An 18,318-nucleotide genomic window follows, 5' to 3' on the forward strand; every position below is an offset into this window, starting at 1 on the left:
GGTCTCGACTCTAATTAGAAAATCTCCTTTCTGAGATCATTGTTTGGTTGCAAATAGAGATGACAAATTATTATTATTGACTTTTTATTATGGGGAAATTCAGCCCGAGGCTGGTTCATCCAATGACAAATTGCTTTATCTCAGATAGCAAAGTCTGACTGTAAGTTTCGCTTATACAAAGATTGTAAATGACCATTTTTAGACCAACATGTGAGAATGGTGGGAAAACCATAGCACACCACAGCTTCTTCAATTTTTTATAGACGTATTGAAATAAATGCATGTAACCATTTCCTGTTATCAGATAGTGAGGAGTATGCTGTATGTAGTGTACGCTTTACGGTGCTAACATTTCAAAAAGGCGAAACTGCTTGTCGAAACCAAACTTTTATCTCTCTGACGCAATGTTTAACCAGTAACCACTATTGGACGGAGGAAATGCAATTGTTTCCGATAGTGGTTGTTGGTTTCCTGGGAAAGATGATAAACGATCTACAGCTATGGGAGAAGATATTGTGTTGAAGATCAGTTACGTCCTTTTGAAATGTTGGTGATGATATGCATGTGAACACTATCGCCTTGACTGAGAGTAATATAAACATCTATAGACATATGGAATTACAATACAATATACTTTTAATTGAATTTGTTGCACCGGTGTAAAGTTTGCTTTCACAGGTCCTAAGAACACCTACCGTATATTGACGAAATGACCAATTTTGATACAAAATGCACTCCACCGATATTTATATTGATGCATACTATCAAATTTCAATATTATTTATGAAATTTTTTATTATTGATGCCTTTAATTCACGATTCTGTTATGAAATGTGGTGTTATTCTATGGAAAACTCGATGTTTTAGAGGTTAGGCCCTTTAAAAGGGCGTCACTCAAAAATTCGCCCAACGATGATTTTAAAAATTTGTCCAGAGGTGTAGGATAGATAAATAAAGAGAATGGCGTTTCAAGTTTTGATGGTATATATTATTTTATAATAACGGTAAATGGAGCACCGTGGTGAAAGCACATAAACAGTGTTCAACGTGAATACAGTTGCGACACCATATGCGACGTTTGTTCTGCCACTTCTAAACCGTAACGTTTAAGGAAAAACAACTTGGATTGCGTTCTTAAAAAATACTAATTATCATAATGCTTGCACATTGATAGTGACAGTTTTTTGTTTATTTTAAACCATTTAAAAATATTCACAACTCAATGGTCCAGTAGAGCACTACGTAAGCCATTACAATTGACAACTGAACTTACACTTTATAGAGCGCCTGAATGTATTCTATTCTGCTATATTGAAATTATTACTTTTGTGTTGCTTTCACTTTTCCATTCTATTTATGGTACAATGATGAGCACGAGGATATTGACTGCTGTGTGACTGTTGTTTCTTTTCCAGCCCAATTGAATGATTCATTAGGAGTTTCCATTCACCAATATCTTAGCATACAGGTCCGTTAGAGCCATGAGCTTAGAAGAAATTGCGGCAAATGCCGGGACTGGTAAGCAAACCTATAACCATCCGCTTATGAAGCAAATGTGTGATCAACTGCGCTAGTTATGTTATTATAATTCAAGCTTTGAAAAGTAGGAAAAAGGCAAACACAACGGTTTAACAAAATCATCTCGAAAATATTTCTATGTCTAGGTTTCCAGATCTAGATTAAAAAAAATAACCACCGTAACTGATTTTTAACAAACAATGCCTTCATTTGTTCTAGCAACGTTTCTACCCTTCGTTTCTACCCTTCGCGATTGGTATTCGAGCTGTCATGGAATGTTACGAATTTCACTCTCGTATCGGACAGATGGCCTCTAATCAGTCTTGCCAGCCAGACCAGAGCACCCAAAAGCACAAAGTATCCAATTATCTGCGAAAACTGTCGGTTGACTGGCGTGGTAAAAGCCCCTCTCATCCAAAAACACCCGATAACAACCCGGACAAACGACCACGTTCCTCAGTACCTCAGTCGACACTACACACACCTCAAATGGTATGCATGCATTCACCCAATAGCCAGCAGGCAGCTGCTGCTAGCTGCGACTTCATTTGAATACGGCCAAGAGAGCGAGCCGGACGGATCAGATAACAGTGTTATCTTCTTCTGCGGCCAGCTCCTCTGGCCTCTGGAAGTTAGGAACCCAGCCCCAGCCATATAGGAAAACTTTACCTATCTTATCACTTATCACGGTCGTAATTTCGTCGCTGGGTTATCTTCACGGTACCGTAGAGTGGAGCTACGTTGATGGAAGTTTTCACATCTATCTTTGAACAAAAAACAGTACATATTTAGGTCTCCAACACTGCAAGCGAAATTGATGATCTGTTGGTTGGTTGGTTGATAGAACTTCATTGGATAAAAATTTACCGTCATGTGCGCTAATTCTCGTCACACAGACGGAAAATAGCAAATCATTGCAGATATTTCGACTATCGATAACCAGCATCTTTAGCACTGGAAATCGAATAGTTCCACTAAATTTCACTTTTCAATTTCGTTCCTCTTACGAGTTGATATTTTTCTCGTTTTGCGTACGACGAAGGCAACCGCACCAAAGCAACAGCTAGCCGAATTGTTTCTAAATGAACTGTTGTTGTTTTAAACAACCCCGTTTCACTGGAGCCTTGAGATAAGCCTTATTGGTTATTCGAACTTACAATAACAGATCAACGCCACCCCGTCCTACTGTGCCAGAAATTGGTGTCCGTATGTGTGCTTATTCACGTTTGTGTGACTATCTGTGGATGCTCATCGATTTACTGTCAATCCCCTACACCTTGCCTTCCGCACTCTGTCCGGAGCCGCTACGGCCACCACCGCCGGGGCCATTCCCCAGGCAGGCAGGCTTACTGGGTATTTGGAAAGGGGCTTCGCTTATCACGACAGCTCAGATTGGGGCTATGTTTGCATAAATTTTTGCCGCGATAAGCCCGTTGTCCCGGGGGCGAGGCAGCTCTATATATAAAACCCCGGACATCCGAGCTGCTCGCGACCATTAGCAGCAAGAGTGTAGTACCGCTCGTTTTAGCCGAACAGGATGATTCTCCGGAAGGTTATTTTCGTTATACCTAGGGTTAGATCACTGCGCGATGGTGGTACTTGATAAGCCTGCAGTATAATTTACGATTTGATTTTTTTTATCGTCTTTTACAGATTTTAACTGCAGAATGCGCACAAAGTTTGTCCAAACGCTGGCCGATTGCCAGTTGGAGCTGAAAGGCCTGAAGACACGCTACGAGTTTGAAAAGGCGAAACCCTCGGAAGACGACGACGACGAAGAAGAAGCAGATGACGAGTTCATCGACGTGACTGGGGATGATTCTTCGACGGAAGTGCAACGGAAGATCATCCCGAATCTGGAACAACCACCGTCGAAGATCTACTACGACAACATTGAGAAGGAATCCAGCGACGGAGGGTTCTTCGATCGTGACGATCTGGAGGACGAGGACGAGAAGAATGATCTGATCATAGACTGTAAGCTCAACCAAGGAGAGACTGGGGAAAAGAAGACTGATAGTGGAATCTGTGGTAATCCGAAAACTCCCACGGCGGAACCGGAACTAGTGTTCAACTTCACCGTGGTGGATACTCAACTAATTTACAATGAAGGTGGTGGATCGAAATCGACAAACTCTAGTAATCTTCGATGTGGAGTTGGTGACGGGCCTGTGGTGTCGATAACGATACCTCCGCCTAGCAGAGCATCTCCAGTACAGGAGAAACATAGTTTACTAGCAGCTAAACTTAAGGAAGTTCGGATTCATCCGTATGCAAGAATACCACCAACGCTTTCGAATAGACCGAAGAGAATAGACGAATATTCCTCGAGTTTACCCACGAGTTCACCAGTTCGGAGAGATGGGCTTCATCGGATTCACCAAAGAAGCGAACCCATCGGCAGTAGATACAGGTAATTTAGAATTTGATTTGTTATCAGACAAACCAGGCCAACGGGCTGCCGAACTCAATGATTGTTTATTCATGATGTCTAGAGCTAGTGTTCAAGGTCACCTGGGTACATAAATCGGTAGATCCCTAACTAATTTATTAATTAGTGCAATACTTGTGTTTGTTGCTCTAAAACAGCAGAGCATTAGCGTACACAGGGAGAGGCAAGGGAGGCAGTTGCACCCCCACCCCTTATAAATAACATCTCTTGCACCATATTGAGACTAATTGAATTATATTGCCATCAACTACAGCATACTGACATCATGCAACATCTTCAAATTCCTTGCACCATCTGAAATATCATCTCAAATAGCATCAAAGCATTTATTCACATCTGAATTTTATATGCTACATTGTTGTATATCGTACACCAAATTGCATTCCATGTACCTGATCCATGTTGACTTCAGTATCACATAAAATTCTATGCACCATTTTAGCAATTCTTACACCTGGTATCTAACCATGCAATAATGTTAAGAATCACTGAATCATGGTGGCAACTAATGCACCATACTGACACATGCAATTTCCTAGTAATCCATGCACCATGATGTTCACAGAATCATCTTGGCATACATGCTGATCTCACGCACTATTTTTTAACCAATAAGTTATGCCAGCACCACATTTCATATTCCAAAACTGTATTCCACATACGTGAACCATGGTGACTTCAGTTAGTACCACATTGAATTCCAACCACCATTTTTGCAATTCGTGCACCTAGCCATACAAAATGTCGAGAATCACTGAATAACGATGACGACTAATACAGCACACTGACACTAACATCATGCACCTTCTTGAAAGCTTTTCATGCACCATCTTGATGTCTACAGAATGCACTATTTCCATCAAATTTTCTTGCACCATCAAAGCTTTCCATGCACCGTAATACACCATTACGGTGTGAGCATCACATTAAAATCTTTTTTTTTGTACTCTATGTACCATTTTTGCAATTCGTGCACGTACCCATGCAACAGGTTGATAATAACTGAATAACAGTGACAACAAATGCAGCACATCATGCACCTTCTTCAAAGCTTTCAATGCACCATTTTGGCCTTCACTAATATCATCTAGGCATCTTATACACCATTATGATGGTATGAAACATGTTACATGAGTGTAACAAAATCATTATAAAACTAATGCACCATACTGACATCATACCGCTTCTTTGCATTCCATGCTCTACCATGATTTTCACAGAATGTGTCAAATGCGAAATCATGCACCATCGTTGAATTTCATGCACTACCACAGCTTTCCAAGCGCAATCGTGGCGTTCACCATATCATCTAGGCATCTATTGCACCATTATTTTTTTTAAATTTCGTTTATCATAATAGCATTCTATGTACCATGAGTCATGGTCCATGACCCATGTCGACTCTATTGCTTCATACTGATATCATGCACCATCTTTGAATGCCATGCTCCACAACAGTATTCCATGCACCATCCTGATGATCTCAGTGATACCTTGGGATCCTATACAACACGTAGACATCATGCACCTTGAATTTGAATTTTATGCATCAACTAACTCGAGCACCATCTTGAAATCTCCTACGCAATCTTATATCTATATCTATAAATCAAATTGTAATTACTAGCCACGCATGCACTATCTTGACGTTCCCTTGATCATTAAGGTATACAATGTACCATCACCCCCTTTTTAAAAATTCTATGCACCTTCGTGGTGTTCATTGTATCATCCAGGCATCTTATACGCCATAATCAAATAAAATGCACCATTTTTCCCTGGGATCCCTGGATGCATTCCAGAAGACCTCCCTGGATGAATTTCAGGAAGGATCCCTGAAAGACCTTTCCAAGCAGCACACGTCATGTAAGAGTTACGGCAGCGCAAGTTTTGGTTGTTTAGAAGTTGATTTGACGTAATTCTAGCAAAATGTTGGAACTACTTCTATACAACTAAAACTTGCGCTGTCGAAACTCTTATATGACATATGTGTAGCTTGGGTACTGAAGGAACTCCTGGAAGTATTACTAAAGGAATCTTAGGAAAAATTCTTGGAGGAAGTTCTGGAATTCCTGGAAGTCCTGAAGGAGTCCCTGAAGGACTTTTGAGAGATTTTTTGTAGAAGTTCCTGAAAGAGTTTTTGAAGGAGTTACTGGAGAATTTATTGAAGCAATTCCCCGAGCAATCCTAGAAAAAAAATTAGGAGAAATCCCTGGAGGAATTTCTGGAGACATTCCTAAACGAATCCTTGGAGGATTTCCTGGAGGAATTTCTGGAGGAATTCCTGAAGGAGTTCTTTGACGAATCCCAGGAGGACTTCATGGAGGAAACTCTGGAAGAATCCCTGGGGGAAACCCTGGGGGAATTGCGAGAGAAATTCTTGCAGGAATTCTTGGCGGAATCCTTGCAAGCATTTCTGGATGAATCCCTGGAGGCATTCCTAAAGAAATTCTTGAAAAAAAGCCTGGAGCCTGGAAGTTCAGGTGTAGGAATTCCTGAAGAAACTTCAGCAAGAATGCCTGGAGGAATTCCCGGAGGAATCCCAGAAGAAATTTCTGGAGGGACATTTGGAAGAATTTCAGGTAGAATTCCTGGAGGAGTTCATTGACGAATCCCTGGAGAAATCTCTGGAGGATTTCATGGAGAAATTCCCAGAGAAATTCTTGCAGGAATTCCTGGAGGAATCCCTGGCGGAATCCCAGGAAAAAAATCTGGAGGAATCCCTGGAGGCATTCCTGGAGGCAATACTTGAAAGAATGTCTGGAAGTTTCCGTGGAGGAAATCCTGGAGGTATTTCTGGAGAATTCCTGAAGGATTTTTTGGAGGAATTCTTTGAGGGATTTCTGAAGAAATATTTGAGGCTTCCTGGAGGAATTCTTGGAACAATTCTTGAAAACAATCTTGGAGAAATTCCTGGAGGAATCCATAAAGGAATCCCTGGAGGAATTCCTGGATGAGTTTCGGGAGAAATTCCTCTAGGATTTTCTGGAGGAATCCTTGAAAGAATTCCTGAAGGAAATCTTGGAGGAATTCTGGCAAAAATTTCTAGAAAATTTTCTGGAGGAATCCCTGGAGAAATTTTTGGATGAATTTCTAGAGAAGTTCCTTGACGAATTCCTGGAGGAATTTCGGGTGCAATTCCTGGAGAAATTTCTGAAGAAATTCATGGATGAATCCCTAGAGGAAATCCTGAAGAAATTCCTGGAGGAATCCATGAAGAAATGCTTGGAGGAATTTCTCTAAGTATTCCTAGTGGAATTTCTGGAAGAGTTCCTAGAAAAACTCCTTGAGAATTTTCAGGAGGAATCCGTGCAGGAATTCCTAAAGGAATCCCTAGAGAAAATCTTGGAAGAATTCTTGCAGAAATTCCTAGAGGACTTCCTGGAGAAATATCTGGAAAAATCTGAGGAAAAAAACCCTGGTGTCGTGTAATCCTTGTAGGAGTTCCTGGATGAATTTCTGAAGAAATTCCTTGAGGAATTACTGGAGGAATTCTTAGAGGAATTTCTGGAGAAAAATTTGAAGGAACTCCTCGAGAAATTTCTGAAGGAATTCCTGGAGGATTTTTTTTTAAGAATATTTGAGGAATTTCCGGGAGATATTCCTTTAGGATTTTCTGGAGGAATCCGTGGAGGAATTTCTGGAGTAATTCCTAGAGGAAATCTTGAAGGAATTCTGGCAGAAGTTCCTAATGGTTTTTTTAGGAATACCTGTAGGCATTTCTAGAGGAATCTGTGGAGGAAATCCTTATAGAAATTTGCTTGCAGAATTCTTGAAGGAATTTTTGGAGGAATTTATAGAGGGATTCCTAGTGGAATTACTGGAGGATTTTTTCGAGAGATTTCTGGAGAAATATTTGAGGCTTCCTGAAGAAACTCCTGGAGGAATGTCTGGTGGAACTCCTCGAAACGCTTTTGCTGGAATTCCTGGAGGAATTTCTAGAGGAATTTTTGAAGGATTTCTGAAAAAACTCGTGGATAAATCCCTTAAACAATTCTTGGAGGAATTTATTCAGGAATCCCTGGTGAAATCCATGAAGGAATTCCTGAAAGAATTTTGGAAGTAATTCTTTTAGAATTTTACGGAGGAATACCTGGAGGAATTCTTGGAGGAATCCCAGTATAAATTCCAGGAGGAATCCCTGTAAAAATTCCTGTAGATATTTCTGAAGAAATACCAGAGGGAATTTTTGGAGGATTTACTGGAGGAATTCCTGGAAAAATTACTGGAGGAATTCTCTGAGAAGTATCTGGAGAAATTTTTTTAGGCTTCCTGGAGGAATGTATGAAGGAACTCCACGAGGAATTTCTGAAGGAAATCCTAGAGGATTTTTTAAAGCAATTTTTGAGGAATTTCTGGAGAAATTTATGGATGAATCCTTGAAGGAATTTCTGAAGAAATTCCTGAAAAAAATCCTGAAGTAATTTTTCGAAGAATACCTAGAGGAATTACTGGATGAGTTCCGGGAGAAATTCCTTTAAGATTTTTTGGAGGAATCCGTGGAGAGATTCGTGAAGGAATCCTTGTAGAAATTCCTGGAGGTATTTCTGGAAGAATTCTGGATGGAATTTTTTGAAAAATTTATGAAGGAATACCTGGAGGAATTACTGGAGGATTTTTTTGAGGAATTTCTGGAGAAATATTTGAGGTGGAGGAACTACTCGTGGAATTTCTGAAGGAATTGGAATTGGAGAATTTGTGGAGGATTTTTTTTAAGAATTTCTGAAGAAATTCATGGATGAATCTCTTAAAGGAATTCCTGAAGGTATTTCTGGGGGAATTCCTGAAGGAACTTTTGGAAGAATTACTGGATTAATTCCTGGAGGAATTTCTGAAGGAATTACTTGAGCAATTTATGGGCAAATGTGTCGAGGAGCTCCTCGAAGAATTTCTGGAAGAATTCCTGTTGGAAGATCTGGAGGAAATTTTTAAGATATTCTGGTGAAATTCATGGAAGAATCCTTGAGGGAATTCCTGAAAAAAACCCTGGAAAATTCCTGGAGGAATCCATGAAAGAATCCCTGGAGGAATTTCTTGAGGAATTCCTGGACGAGTTCCGGTAGAAATTCTTTTGGATTTGCTGGAGGAATCCTTCGAGGAAATCTGGGAGGAATTCTGGCAGAAATTCATAGAGGATTTTCTGGAGCACTACCTGATGGAATCGCTGGAGAAATTTCTAGAGAAATCCCTGCAGGAATTCCTGGAGGTATTTCTGGAGGAATTCCGGAAGGATTTTTTTGAGAAAATTATGAATGAATTCCTTGAGGGATTTCTGGAGGAATTCTTTGAGGAATTTTCGGAGAAATTTTTCTTCCTAGAGAAATGTCTGAAGGAACCCCCCGAGGAATTACTGAAGATATTCATGGATGATTACTGGAGGAATTCCTGGAGTAATTTTTTGAGGAATTTCTGGAGAAATATTTCAGGCCTTTTGTGAGGAACTCCTCGATGAATTTCTGTAGAAATTTGTGGAGAAAGTTTTTTATGAATTTCTAATGAAATTCATGGATATATCCCTAGAGGAATTCCTGAAAAAAATCCTGGAGGAATTCCTGAAGAAATTCTTGGAGGAATTCCTGGAAAGGTTCCCGGAGAAGTTTCATCAGAATTTTCTGGAGAAATCCGTAGAGGGGTGCAAATCTTGGAGAAATTCTGGCAGATATCAGGCTGACGGGTTGCCTAACTCAATGACTTTTTGTTTATGATGTCTAGAGCTAGTTTTTCAGATACTCTGGGTACTCGCATCGGTCTCTAATTAATTTAGAGATCAGTGCACTTATACAGGGAATGGCCAAAATGTTTGGGATAGGCAAATTTTTTTCTCCCTCAAAAAAATTCAACATGCTGTAACTTTTCATGGAGTGCATCAAAAAATCTCAAATTTTGACTGTTTGTCAACCTATTATATGTGCATCATTGGTACAAATTTGGGCTCGATTGATTAATATTTCGCGAAGTTAGAACCGTTCGGGTAAAACACTATTTTTTAGACAACTAATTTTTGAGCTGTCATATCTCGGAAACCAGTGAACCGATTTGAATGAAATTTTGAACATACACTAACAATAAGTAAATGCTTCACAAACTATTAAAACATAGGTACTTTTGAAACGTTGAAAAAGTTATCAAGGATTGACACATTTTGAATTTTTCTTTAAAAAAATGTAATTTTTTTACATCAGTTTCAATAAATTTTTGTGTTGATATCCAAAGATTTTCCACCTTTGTTCTCAAATTATCTCTAATCAGATATATTAGAGCCTATTTAGATTGAAGAAAGAACGCATTTTATAATTTTTGAGTGGTATTGTAAATTTGACTTATTTTTCTCTATATGGGTAAAAATTTCAATCCGGTAGAACTTATTTCGCCGTGAGAAAATATGACATTTTATAACATCGTATTAAGTATCAATAAAGTGTTGATAAACATTAAAAAATTCATTCAGTTCGGTTCACTGGTTTCCGAGATATGACAGTTCAAAAATTAGTTGTCTAAAAAATAGTGTTTTACCCGAAAGGTTCCAACTTCGCGAAATATTAATCAATCGAGCCCAAATTTGTACCAATGATGCATATATAATAGGTTGACAAACAGTCAAAATTTGAGATTTTTTGATGCACTCTATGAAAAGTTACAGCATGTTGAATTTTTTTGAGGGAGAAAAAAATTTGCCTATCCCAAACATTTTGACCATCCCCTGTATCTGTAGTTCTAAGGATCATTTTTTGCACCTCGGCTTAAAAGGTAAGCTTGACCTGATTGACCGCTTAACTCAACTAACAATCGCAAGCTGCAAACAAGCATGCATGCTGAATTATTGCTTTATAATTGTAATGATAGCTGAACAAAAATTATGCTGTAAGCATTACCACAGACAAACGGAAGTAACAGCTAGAACAATTTTAGTGAATATCTATTGTCCAATTCACACTATAATCACCTGGTGATATCGCACGAAACACTGCGTTGTGTAATATCGTCAACAGAAGGCGCTAGTGTGAAATGTCAAACGCAAAGAAAATCGATGCGCCTCTGGTTGTGAAGGCCACAACTGAGAGATCGTAAAAAGATTGATCGATGGGAATTTTTACCAGTGTTATGTCTGTTTGTCTGTGGTATTAATGTACAAATGCTTTTTCAATTGAAAAAGTAGCCAATGTCCGACCTTGCATGACGGTATTAACAATGATAATTTGAAACACTTTTTAAGAGCTTAATAAGGTTTTTATTCGACTTGCAGTAGCTACTTTTAAAATAATTTAACATAAAAGGTCATGTTAAGTGTATGTACAAATTAGCACATGTATCTGATGATGATGTACCTGGGCTAGTTAGGGGAATATCTGTAAATAAAAAGAAAATCGTGTTACTGACTTGAGTCGAGTCAAATACAAGACACTGAAGACGACCTTACAGTTGAGGTCGAAATACGTATCTGTCAAAGGATGCAAATTCTTAGTGGAATTCAAAGGAACAGTACTTAACACGATTTTCTCTTTATTTACATGTATCTGTATAATATGTTTCTCAAAAGTCAAATACGCGGTTTTGTTTCATCATACTTCGACTCAGAGTACAGGATGAAAACACGAGCTTTTTACTGACCAGCAGCTGAATTAATAGGTTGTTCAGTTGTTAACCAGCGGAGTGTAGAATTAGCATCTAAGTTAAAATACACAAAAATAAAAACTAAAAAAAAAAAGTTGTTAACCATAACGTTCTGTGTTAATTCACCACTGCTGAATAGGAGTCAAAGTGTGATCATTATTAAACTACGAGAAGTTTATGTATTGATTTGAGTACTTCAATTCATCATCTCAAGGATGGCGCAGATAGGAAGACATGCGGCTGGCAATCGATGGGTCTCGAGTTCGAATATAATTCGTCATAAAGGTTAGACCTCTTCATAAAAAATGAAATATCTCGAATTCAGCCAGTCACTCCCACATCTTAATTCTAATGCTAAAACAAACTTCTGGTCAAATTTTCAGCTAAATTGGTGAAGATTTCGAGGTGCCTCAAGTCAAAAATGTGTTTTTTGGACATTTTTTACCTTTAAAAAATGCCCATGAAGGCTAGAAGCCATATAAAATATCGCGGCCGCCAGTAAATGAAAGATTTTTCTATTCCTTACAACTTTTGTGAACATTATGTGCTGATCGGATAATGTTTTGATCATATTCTTTCGATTTTCAATCATGCAAGTACCCTAAAAAGCTACATTTTTCAACAGTTTTTGTTCTACGAAATTCAAATACACTGTTTTTATAAAGAGTACCAAATCATTAAATAATTACCCACATTTTTCTGAACAATATTGCCATATATCATTTTCTTATCCGATCTACGAAAAAAATCACAAAAATCGAAAAGTAGAAGCTTTCCTGAGTTTTTTTGATATCTGGGGTTGACGCAACTGTTGGCAAACCGAATAATCAAACATAGTAGCTTTGCTTTTTCTTGATGATTGCGATGATTGATCATTGATTCAAGTGACAGGTAGGCACAAGCAAACATTGCTTTAACAAAAGTGATGTATAATGTGTCACAGTAGAATGTGAGGATTGGCTCAGATGGTAAGGATTTGGACTGGCAAACCAAAGGTTCAGAGTTTGAGTAACGTAATTTTTGTCGTATTTTTTATGAAATTTGAATGCATTTTTTTCGACATGTGAAAGTCGGTTTTCCTACAATTCAATACGCTAACCTAACGACGGAAAATTATATGATTCTAATGAGCGGATGTGATCCGCTACCCAGTAAGGGCCGAATCACGAATTGAGAAATAAATTAGTCAGCGTGTTCGATTTTCAACTACTCAAATATAAAAGTTCTGTCGGAGTGATACGTACATGCATGCGTTTTCCCTACACCAGCCATCGAATGAAAAAGATTACAAGGCCAGGTTAAATGAAATAATGAATTGATTCGTTTATTTTGCATTTTTAAGTGCAGGTTGATAATTTCAGCATGATGATAAAAAATACGATAAAAATTACGATACTCAAACTCTAAACCTTTGGTTTGCCAGTCCAAATCCTTACCATCTGAGCCAATCCTCACATTATGAGAAACACCATATCGCTATAGAATATTCATTGTTGAATCATCCTGTCTCCACACGACCGATTGACTGCGGATTTGAATTAGCTTTCGATTTTAAAAATTGTGACTTCAATAGCATTCAAAACAAACTCAATGAAACGGATTGGCAAACTTTATTAAAAAACAATATGAATATGAGTTGTAGTGTGAACATATTTAACGAAAAGTTATTCGCCATATTGGATGAAATAGTACCGAAGAAACGTAAAAAGATGACGAACAACTCTAAAAACCCCGTTTGGTTCACGAGAGACATAAAAAAGTTAAGAAACCGAAAACAAAAAATGCACAAAGCTTATAAAAGAAATCGTTCCGCGGAGAATCTAGAGAAATATATAAACATTTGTGAGTTGCTTGATACTGAAATTAAAAACGCATACGAGAGTTACAATACGAAAATCGAAAATGACGTGAAGAATGACCCAAAAGCTTTCTTCAGTTATGCCAATAGCAAAATGAAAACTAATAACTTTCCGTCGTGCATGGTGTTTGAAGAGGTTGTTAGTAGTGATAGTCAAGAAATCTGCAATAATTTTGCCAAGTTTTTTCAAGGTAACTATATCGCATTTAATGATTCTTTCGATCGAGAATACTTCGACTATTTGCCTGAACATACAAGTAATATTTCAGTCAGCTCTATCACAGTGCAAGAGATCTTAACTGCATTAGAAGGGTTAGATTCTTCAAAAGGACCAGGGCCGGATGGAATACCTCCTTTTCTTTTGAAGAAGCTCGCTACTTCTTTCGTTAAGCCCTTGTTTTGGCTTTTCAATAACTCTCTTGCTAGTGGTGTATTTCCATCGCAATGGAAGCAATCGTTTCTAATACCAATCTTTAAATCCGGTAAGCGTTCAGAAATCAAAAATTATCGTGGAATTGCAATTATCTCATGCATTCCAAAGTTATTCGAAGCCATTGTAAATAAAAAAATATTTAATCAGATCAAAAATGGTATTACAAATAGTCAGCATGGCTTCTTTAAATCTAGATCCACAACTACTAATTTGCTTGAGTTCGTGAATTTCACTTTTGCTGCTATGGACCGTGGAAACTATGTTGAGGCGTTATACACTGATTTCACCAAAGCATTCGATAGGGTTGACATCAAACTATTGCTTTTCAAACTACAACGCACGGGATTTTCAAGTGAACTTCTGACATGGATTGAATCATATTTATCAAACAGAATACAGTCAGTTCAGTTTAAAGGAAAGATATCTAATCACGTCAATGCTACATCTGGTGTTCCACAAGGCTCACATTTAGGGCCCTTACTTTTCATTTTATTTGTTAATGATGTAACTCTCATTTTAAAACGACTAAGAGTTCTGATTTATGCTGACGATATGAAGTTATATATGGAAATATTGAACAAGGCAGATTTAGTAGAATTTCAACGCGAGGTTGATGTTTTTCATAATTGGTGTCTAAAAAGTCTACTTGATATAAATGTCAAAAAGTGTTACATAATATCCTTTACAAGGAAGCGCGAGCCATCCAATTTCAACTGCTTGCTGGGCAATGAACAAGTGGTAAGACAAACCAAAGTAAGAGATTTAGGTGTATTACTAGACTCTAAGCTTTCCTTTGTTGATCATTACAATTCAGTTATTCATAAATCTCAAAGTATGCTTGGCTTTATTAAAAGATTCAGCTTTCATTTCAAAGATCCTTACACAATAAAGACTCTATATGTGTCATATGTGAGATCAATACTTGAATATTGTAGCGTTGTTTGGTCTCCATATCAAGATGTTCATTCAAATCGTATTGAATCTGTACAAAAACAATTTTTACTCTTTGCTCTAAGAAAACTAGGATGGGCATCCTATCCTCTTCCGTCGTATGAGTCCCGGTGCTTGCTTATCAATTTAGAAACTCTTAAGAAAAGAAGGGAAATTGCATGTATAGCTTTTATAAACGATCTTATCTTACAACGCACTCAATCGGAAGATTTATTAGCGAGCCTAAATTTTTATGCTCCATTTCGCTCTTTAAGATCACGCAACATATTTCAGCTCAAATCGCTACGAACTTCATATGCAATAAACGGACCAATGAACTCATTAATGAATATCTATAACAAATACTGCGGAATAATCGATTTAACTATGTCAAGACCACTGCTAAGGAAAGTCCTAAATGGTAGATCTAATGACACATAAAATGTTATATAAGTATCAATATCTGTAAACTTATACATTAAGCTTGTAGTCTACAATGATTGACGAAATAAATAAATTAAATTAAAAAAAATTAAATTTTACTGTGACACATTATACATCACTTTTGTTAAAGCAATGTTTACTTGTGCCTACCTGTCACTTGAATCAATGATCAATCATCGCAATCATCAAGAAAAAGCAAAGCTACTATGTTTGATTATTCGGTTTGCCAACAGTTGCGTCAACCCCAGATATCAAAAAACTCAGGAAAGCTTCTACTTTTCGATTTTTGTGATTTTTTTCGTAGATCGGATAAGAAAATGATATATGGCAATATTGTTCAGAAAAATGTGGGTAATTATTTAATGATTTGATACTCTTTATAAAAGCAGTGTATTTGAATTTCGTAGAACAAAAACTGTTGAAAAATGTAACTTTTTAGGGTACTTGCATGATTGAAAATCGAAAGAATATGATCAAAACATTATCCGATCAGCACATAATGTTCACAAAAGTTGTTAGGAATAGAAAAATCTTTCATTTACTGGCGGCCGCGATATTTTATATGGCTTCTAGCCTTCATGGGCATTTTTTAAAGGTAAAAAATTACCAAAAAACACATTTTTGACTTGAGGCACCTCAAAATCTTCACCAATTTAGCTGAAAATTTGACCAGAAGTTTGTTTTAGCATTAGAATTAAGATGTGGGGGTGACTGGCTGAATTCGAGAAATTTCATTTTTTATGAAGAGGTCTAATAAAGGTGCTTGTTAAATGAGTGATTGTTAGTTAGGAAGCCAGGGTGAAGAAATCGCTCCTAAGATAACAGAGGGCGCAAAGAGTTAACCAACTACCATATGCTATGCTCGACGTTGTTGGAAACTTTTTCGCTGGAATATAGGGCAAAATGGGGATCACTTTATACCGTTCAACGATTGAATCCTGCCCAATCCGATTTATAAAATCAGTAGCACCGTTTCTATTACTGGAAAACTTCCTACACCTCATTATTTTTAAGTTGCGATCAGGATCTTAGACATATCGGTACCTATTAATCTGAAGAACAGGCACCAAATTTAATTATTTTGTAAGATTCGTTTTTAGTAACATTGTACCCAGTAATCCATTCCATCGACTAGTAGAGTATCCGGTCCTAATGCCTGATATCAAAACCCCCGATCATCCATTGAATCCAGAAGAAAATCTAATACTTTTTTTTCTTTTCCTTTCAGACCTTCTGCCTTCTCACCTCCAGCGAAAGTTCACGTTGTGCCCCAGTCCGTGCATCTGCAGGCATCAATGAGACCTTCAACCAAATTAATCCCTTTATCGCCAACACAATTACCTCCTCATCAAATACTTCGGAAACCTCCAAAGAAGCTCTATCGTCAACTACCACAAGTGCAACAACTGGCACCTTATCCGCCGTTTAACCAGTTCAACTCAAAGGTCCAACCGCCAACCGATAAAAACCACCAACACCCACAGCGACTGCTGATATCCCCGGAGGTCCCGAAATCACCCCGCTATCTCCCGCCACAGTTCGGCTTCGGATCGTCCGTCCTCAACAACCTGTACGACCCGGAACGGCCGCTGGACTTCTCCAAAAACTCACTCCTGTGTCAGTACGAAAACATGCTCAAATGTCCCCAGCAACAGCAGATCCACCAGGGCCACTCGATTCTCCGCTCAATGCCCCTACCAACGCCCCCAAAACCGCCGAAAAGCGCTTGCCGTCCCAAAGTGGTCCCTCTGAAACAACACCCCACCCTCTACCGAATCCACCATCCCCGTACCCATCCAGCGAACGAACCCCTAAGTCCCTCTACAAAACAACTCCCAGTCCCCCCAGAACCCCCGCTAATCGTAACGGAATCCTTCCGGCAACATATGAACATGGAGATCGAAAAGTTCTTCAGCCGCCGTCAAAGTGAGATTTGCCAAGCGCTTCGGCTGTTCGCCAATGAAGCCATCAGCCTGGACGACCTGTTCCGTCGGCTGGAACACTTCCAGGTTCGCTTCAGCCGGGACTACAACGGTCTCGCTTGGACCATGGTCGAACGGTACGGCTATCGGATGCGAAGGGGCGCACAACCTACGCAGCCGACCGCCTATCGCTTCAAGGAACCACCTCAGAGCTTTGCCGAGTATTTTCGAAGCCTGAAGGATTCCCTTCGACCGCACGTGCCGGAGGAAACGTTAAACATCTATCGTCTGGTGGTCGGAAGTCTGCTGGAGCAGTTCCGGGACTCGTTGGAGGACTTTCTCTCTAGGAACCTACACTGAGCTGAATGTGATGGGGGAATATACGTAGGATGAATGAATACAGGGTAAAAAGTAAACAGGGCATATACCAACATAACCAGCGAAGAAGAATGCATTGTCAATCTTTTGGAGAATTATGTGCGTGAAATTCACATCCCTCCTAGTGAGTTTTGATCGTATCGCAAAGCTTCGCTCAAGGTATAGCTCACAGGAATCCCCCACAGGGTATAGTTTCAGATACACAGCAAATGGTGCCATCGTCCTACTAAAAGTACAATGCTCGAATAGTGTTTAGCCTTAATCGATGTGCCTCAAAATGTAGAATGTCCATAAGCAAGCGAATGAGTGTTGACAGCTTTATTAGGTTTCGTAAGTTTCGATAAATAGTAGAAAATACGCCTCATCTAGACTAGATTTACTGTGCATAGAAGAATCGGTAGATGTGATATAGATATGTAATGTTTTAAGAAAAAGCATTTTAAAGCTAACTGTGGTAACAATGCTGAAAATGGCCGTTTTGAATATTTCTGGTGTTCGATTTGAATAGGTCGAATCTGCATAGGAATCACAGCAAACATACGACCTATTCAAATCGAACACCAGATTTACATATTTCAGATATTGAACAATTGAATGAAAATAATTAGTTTGATTTAAAAATGTATTTCTTCAAAATCAAATAAGTTCTACTAAACAATACAAAGTGATAGTCAAAAGGAAGAACGAATTTATTAAACTTTACGTCAAATTATGAATATTCTGTTTGAATGTGATGTTGATGACAGTCCAGTTCAAAGAATAAGTCTCAATG

General features: G+C 38.4%; 1 protein-coding gene across 3 annotated transcripts in view; it reads left to right on the plus strand.

Annotated features, from left to right (window-relative positions):
• Window positions 1-18,028, plus strand: part of LOC109399110 (uncharacterized) — a 141,039-nt gene extending 123,011 nt beyond the window's left edge. For 2 of the 3 annotated variants that reach the window (XM_029875220.2, XM_062855767.1), the window contains exons 2-3: window positions 3,172-3,931; window positions 16,475-17,598. In XM_029875220.2, coding sequence (XP_029731080.2) covers window positions 3,172-3,931; window positions 16,475-17,528 — 1,814 coding nt within the window. In that variant the 3' untranslated portion in view covers window positions 17,529-17,598. Of the gene's footprint in view, window positions 1-3,171; window positions 3,932-16,474 lie in introns of all 3 variants that reach the window. The other variant, XM_019671555.3, reaches the window with a different exon arrangement.
• The last annotated feature ends 290 nt before the right edge of the window (window positions 18,029-18,318 follow it).

Source organism: Aedes albopictus, chromosome 3, assembly GCF_035046485.1.
Source record: "Aedes albopictus strain Foshan chromosome 3, AalbF5, whole genome shotgun sequence".
Classification (NCBI taxonomy): Eukaryota; Metazoa; Arthropoda; class Insecta; order Diptera; family Culicidae; genus Aedes; species Aedes albopictus.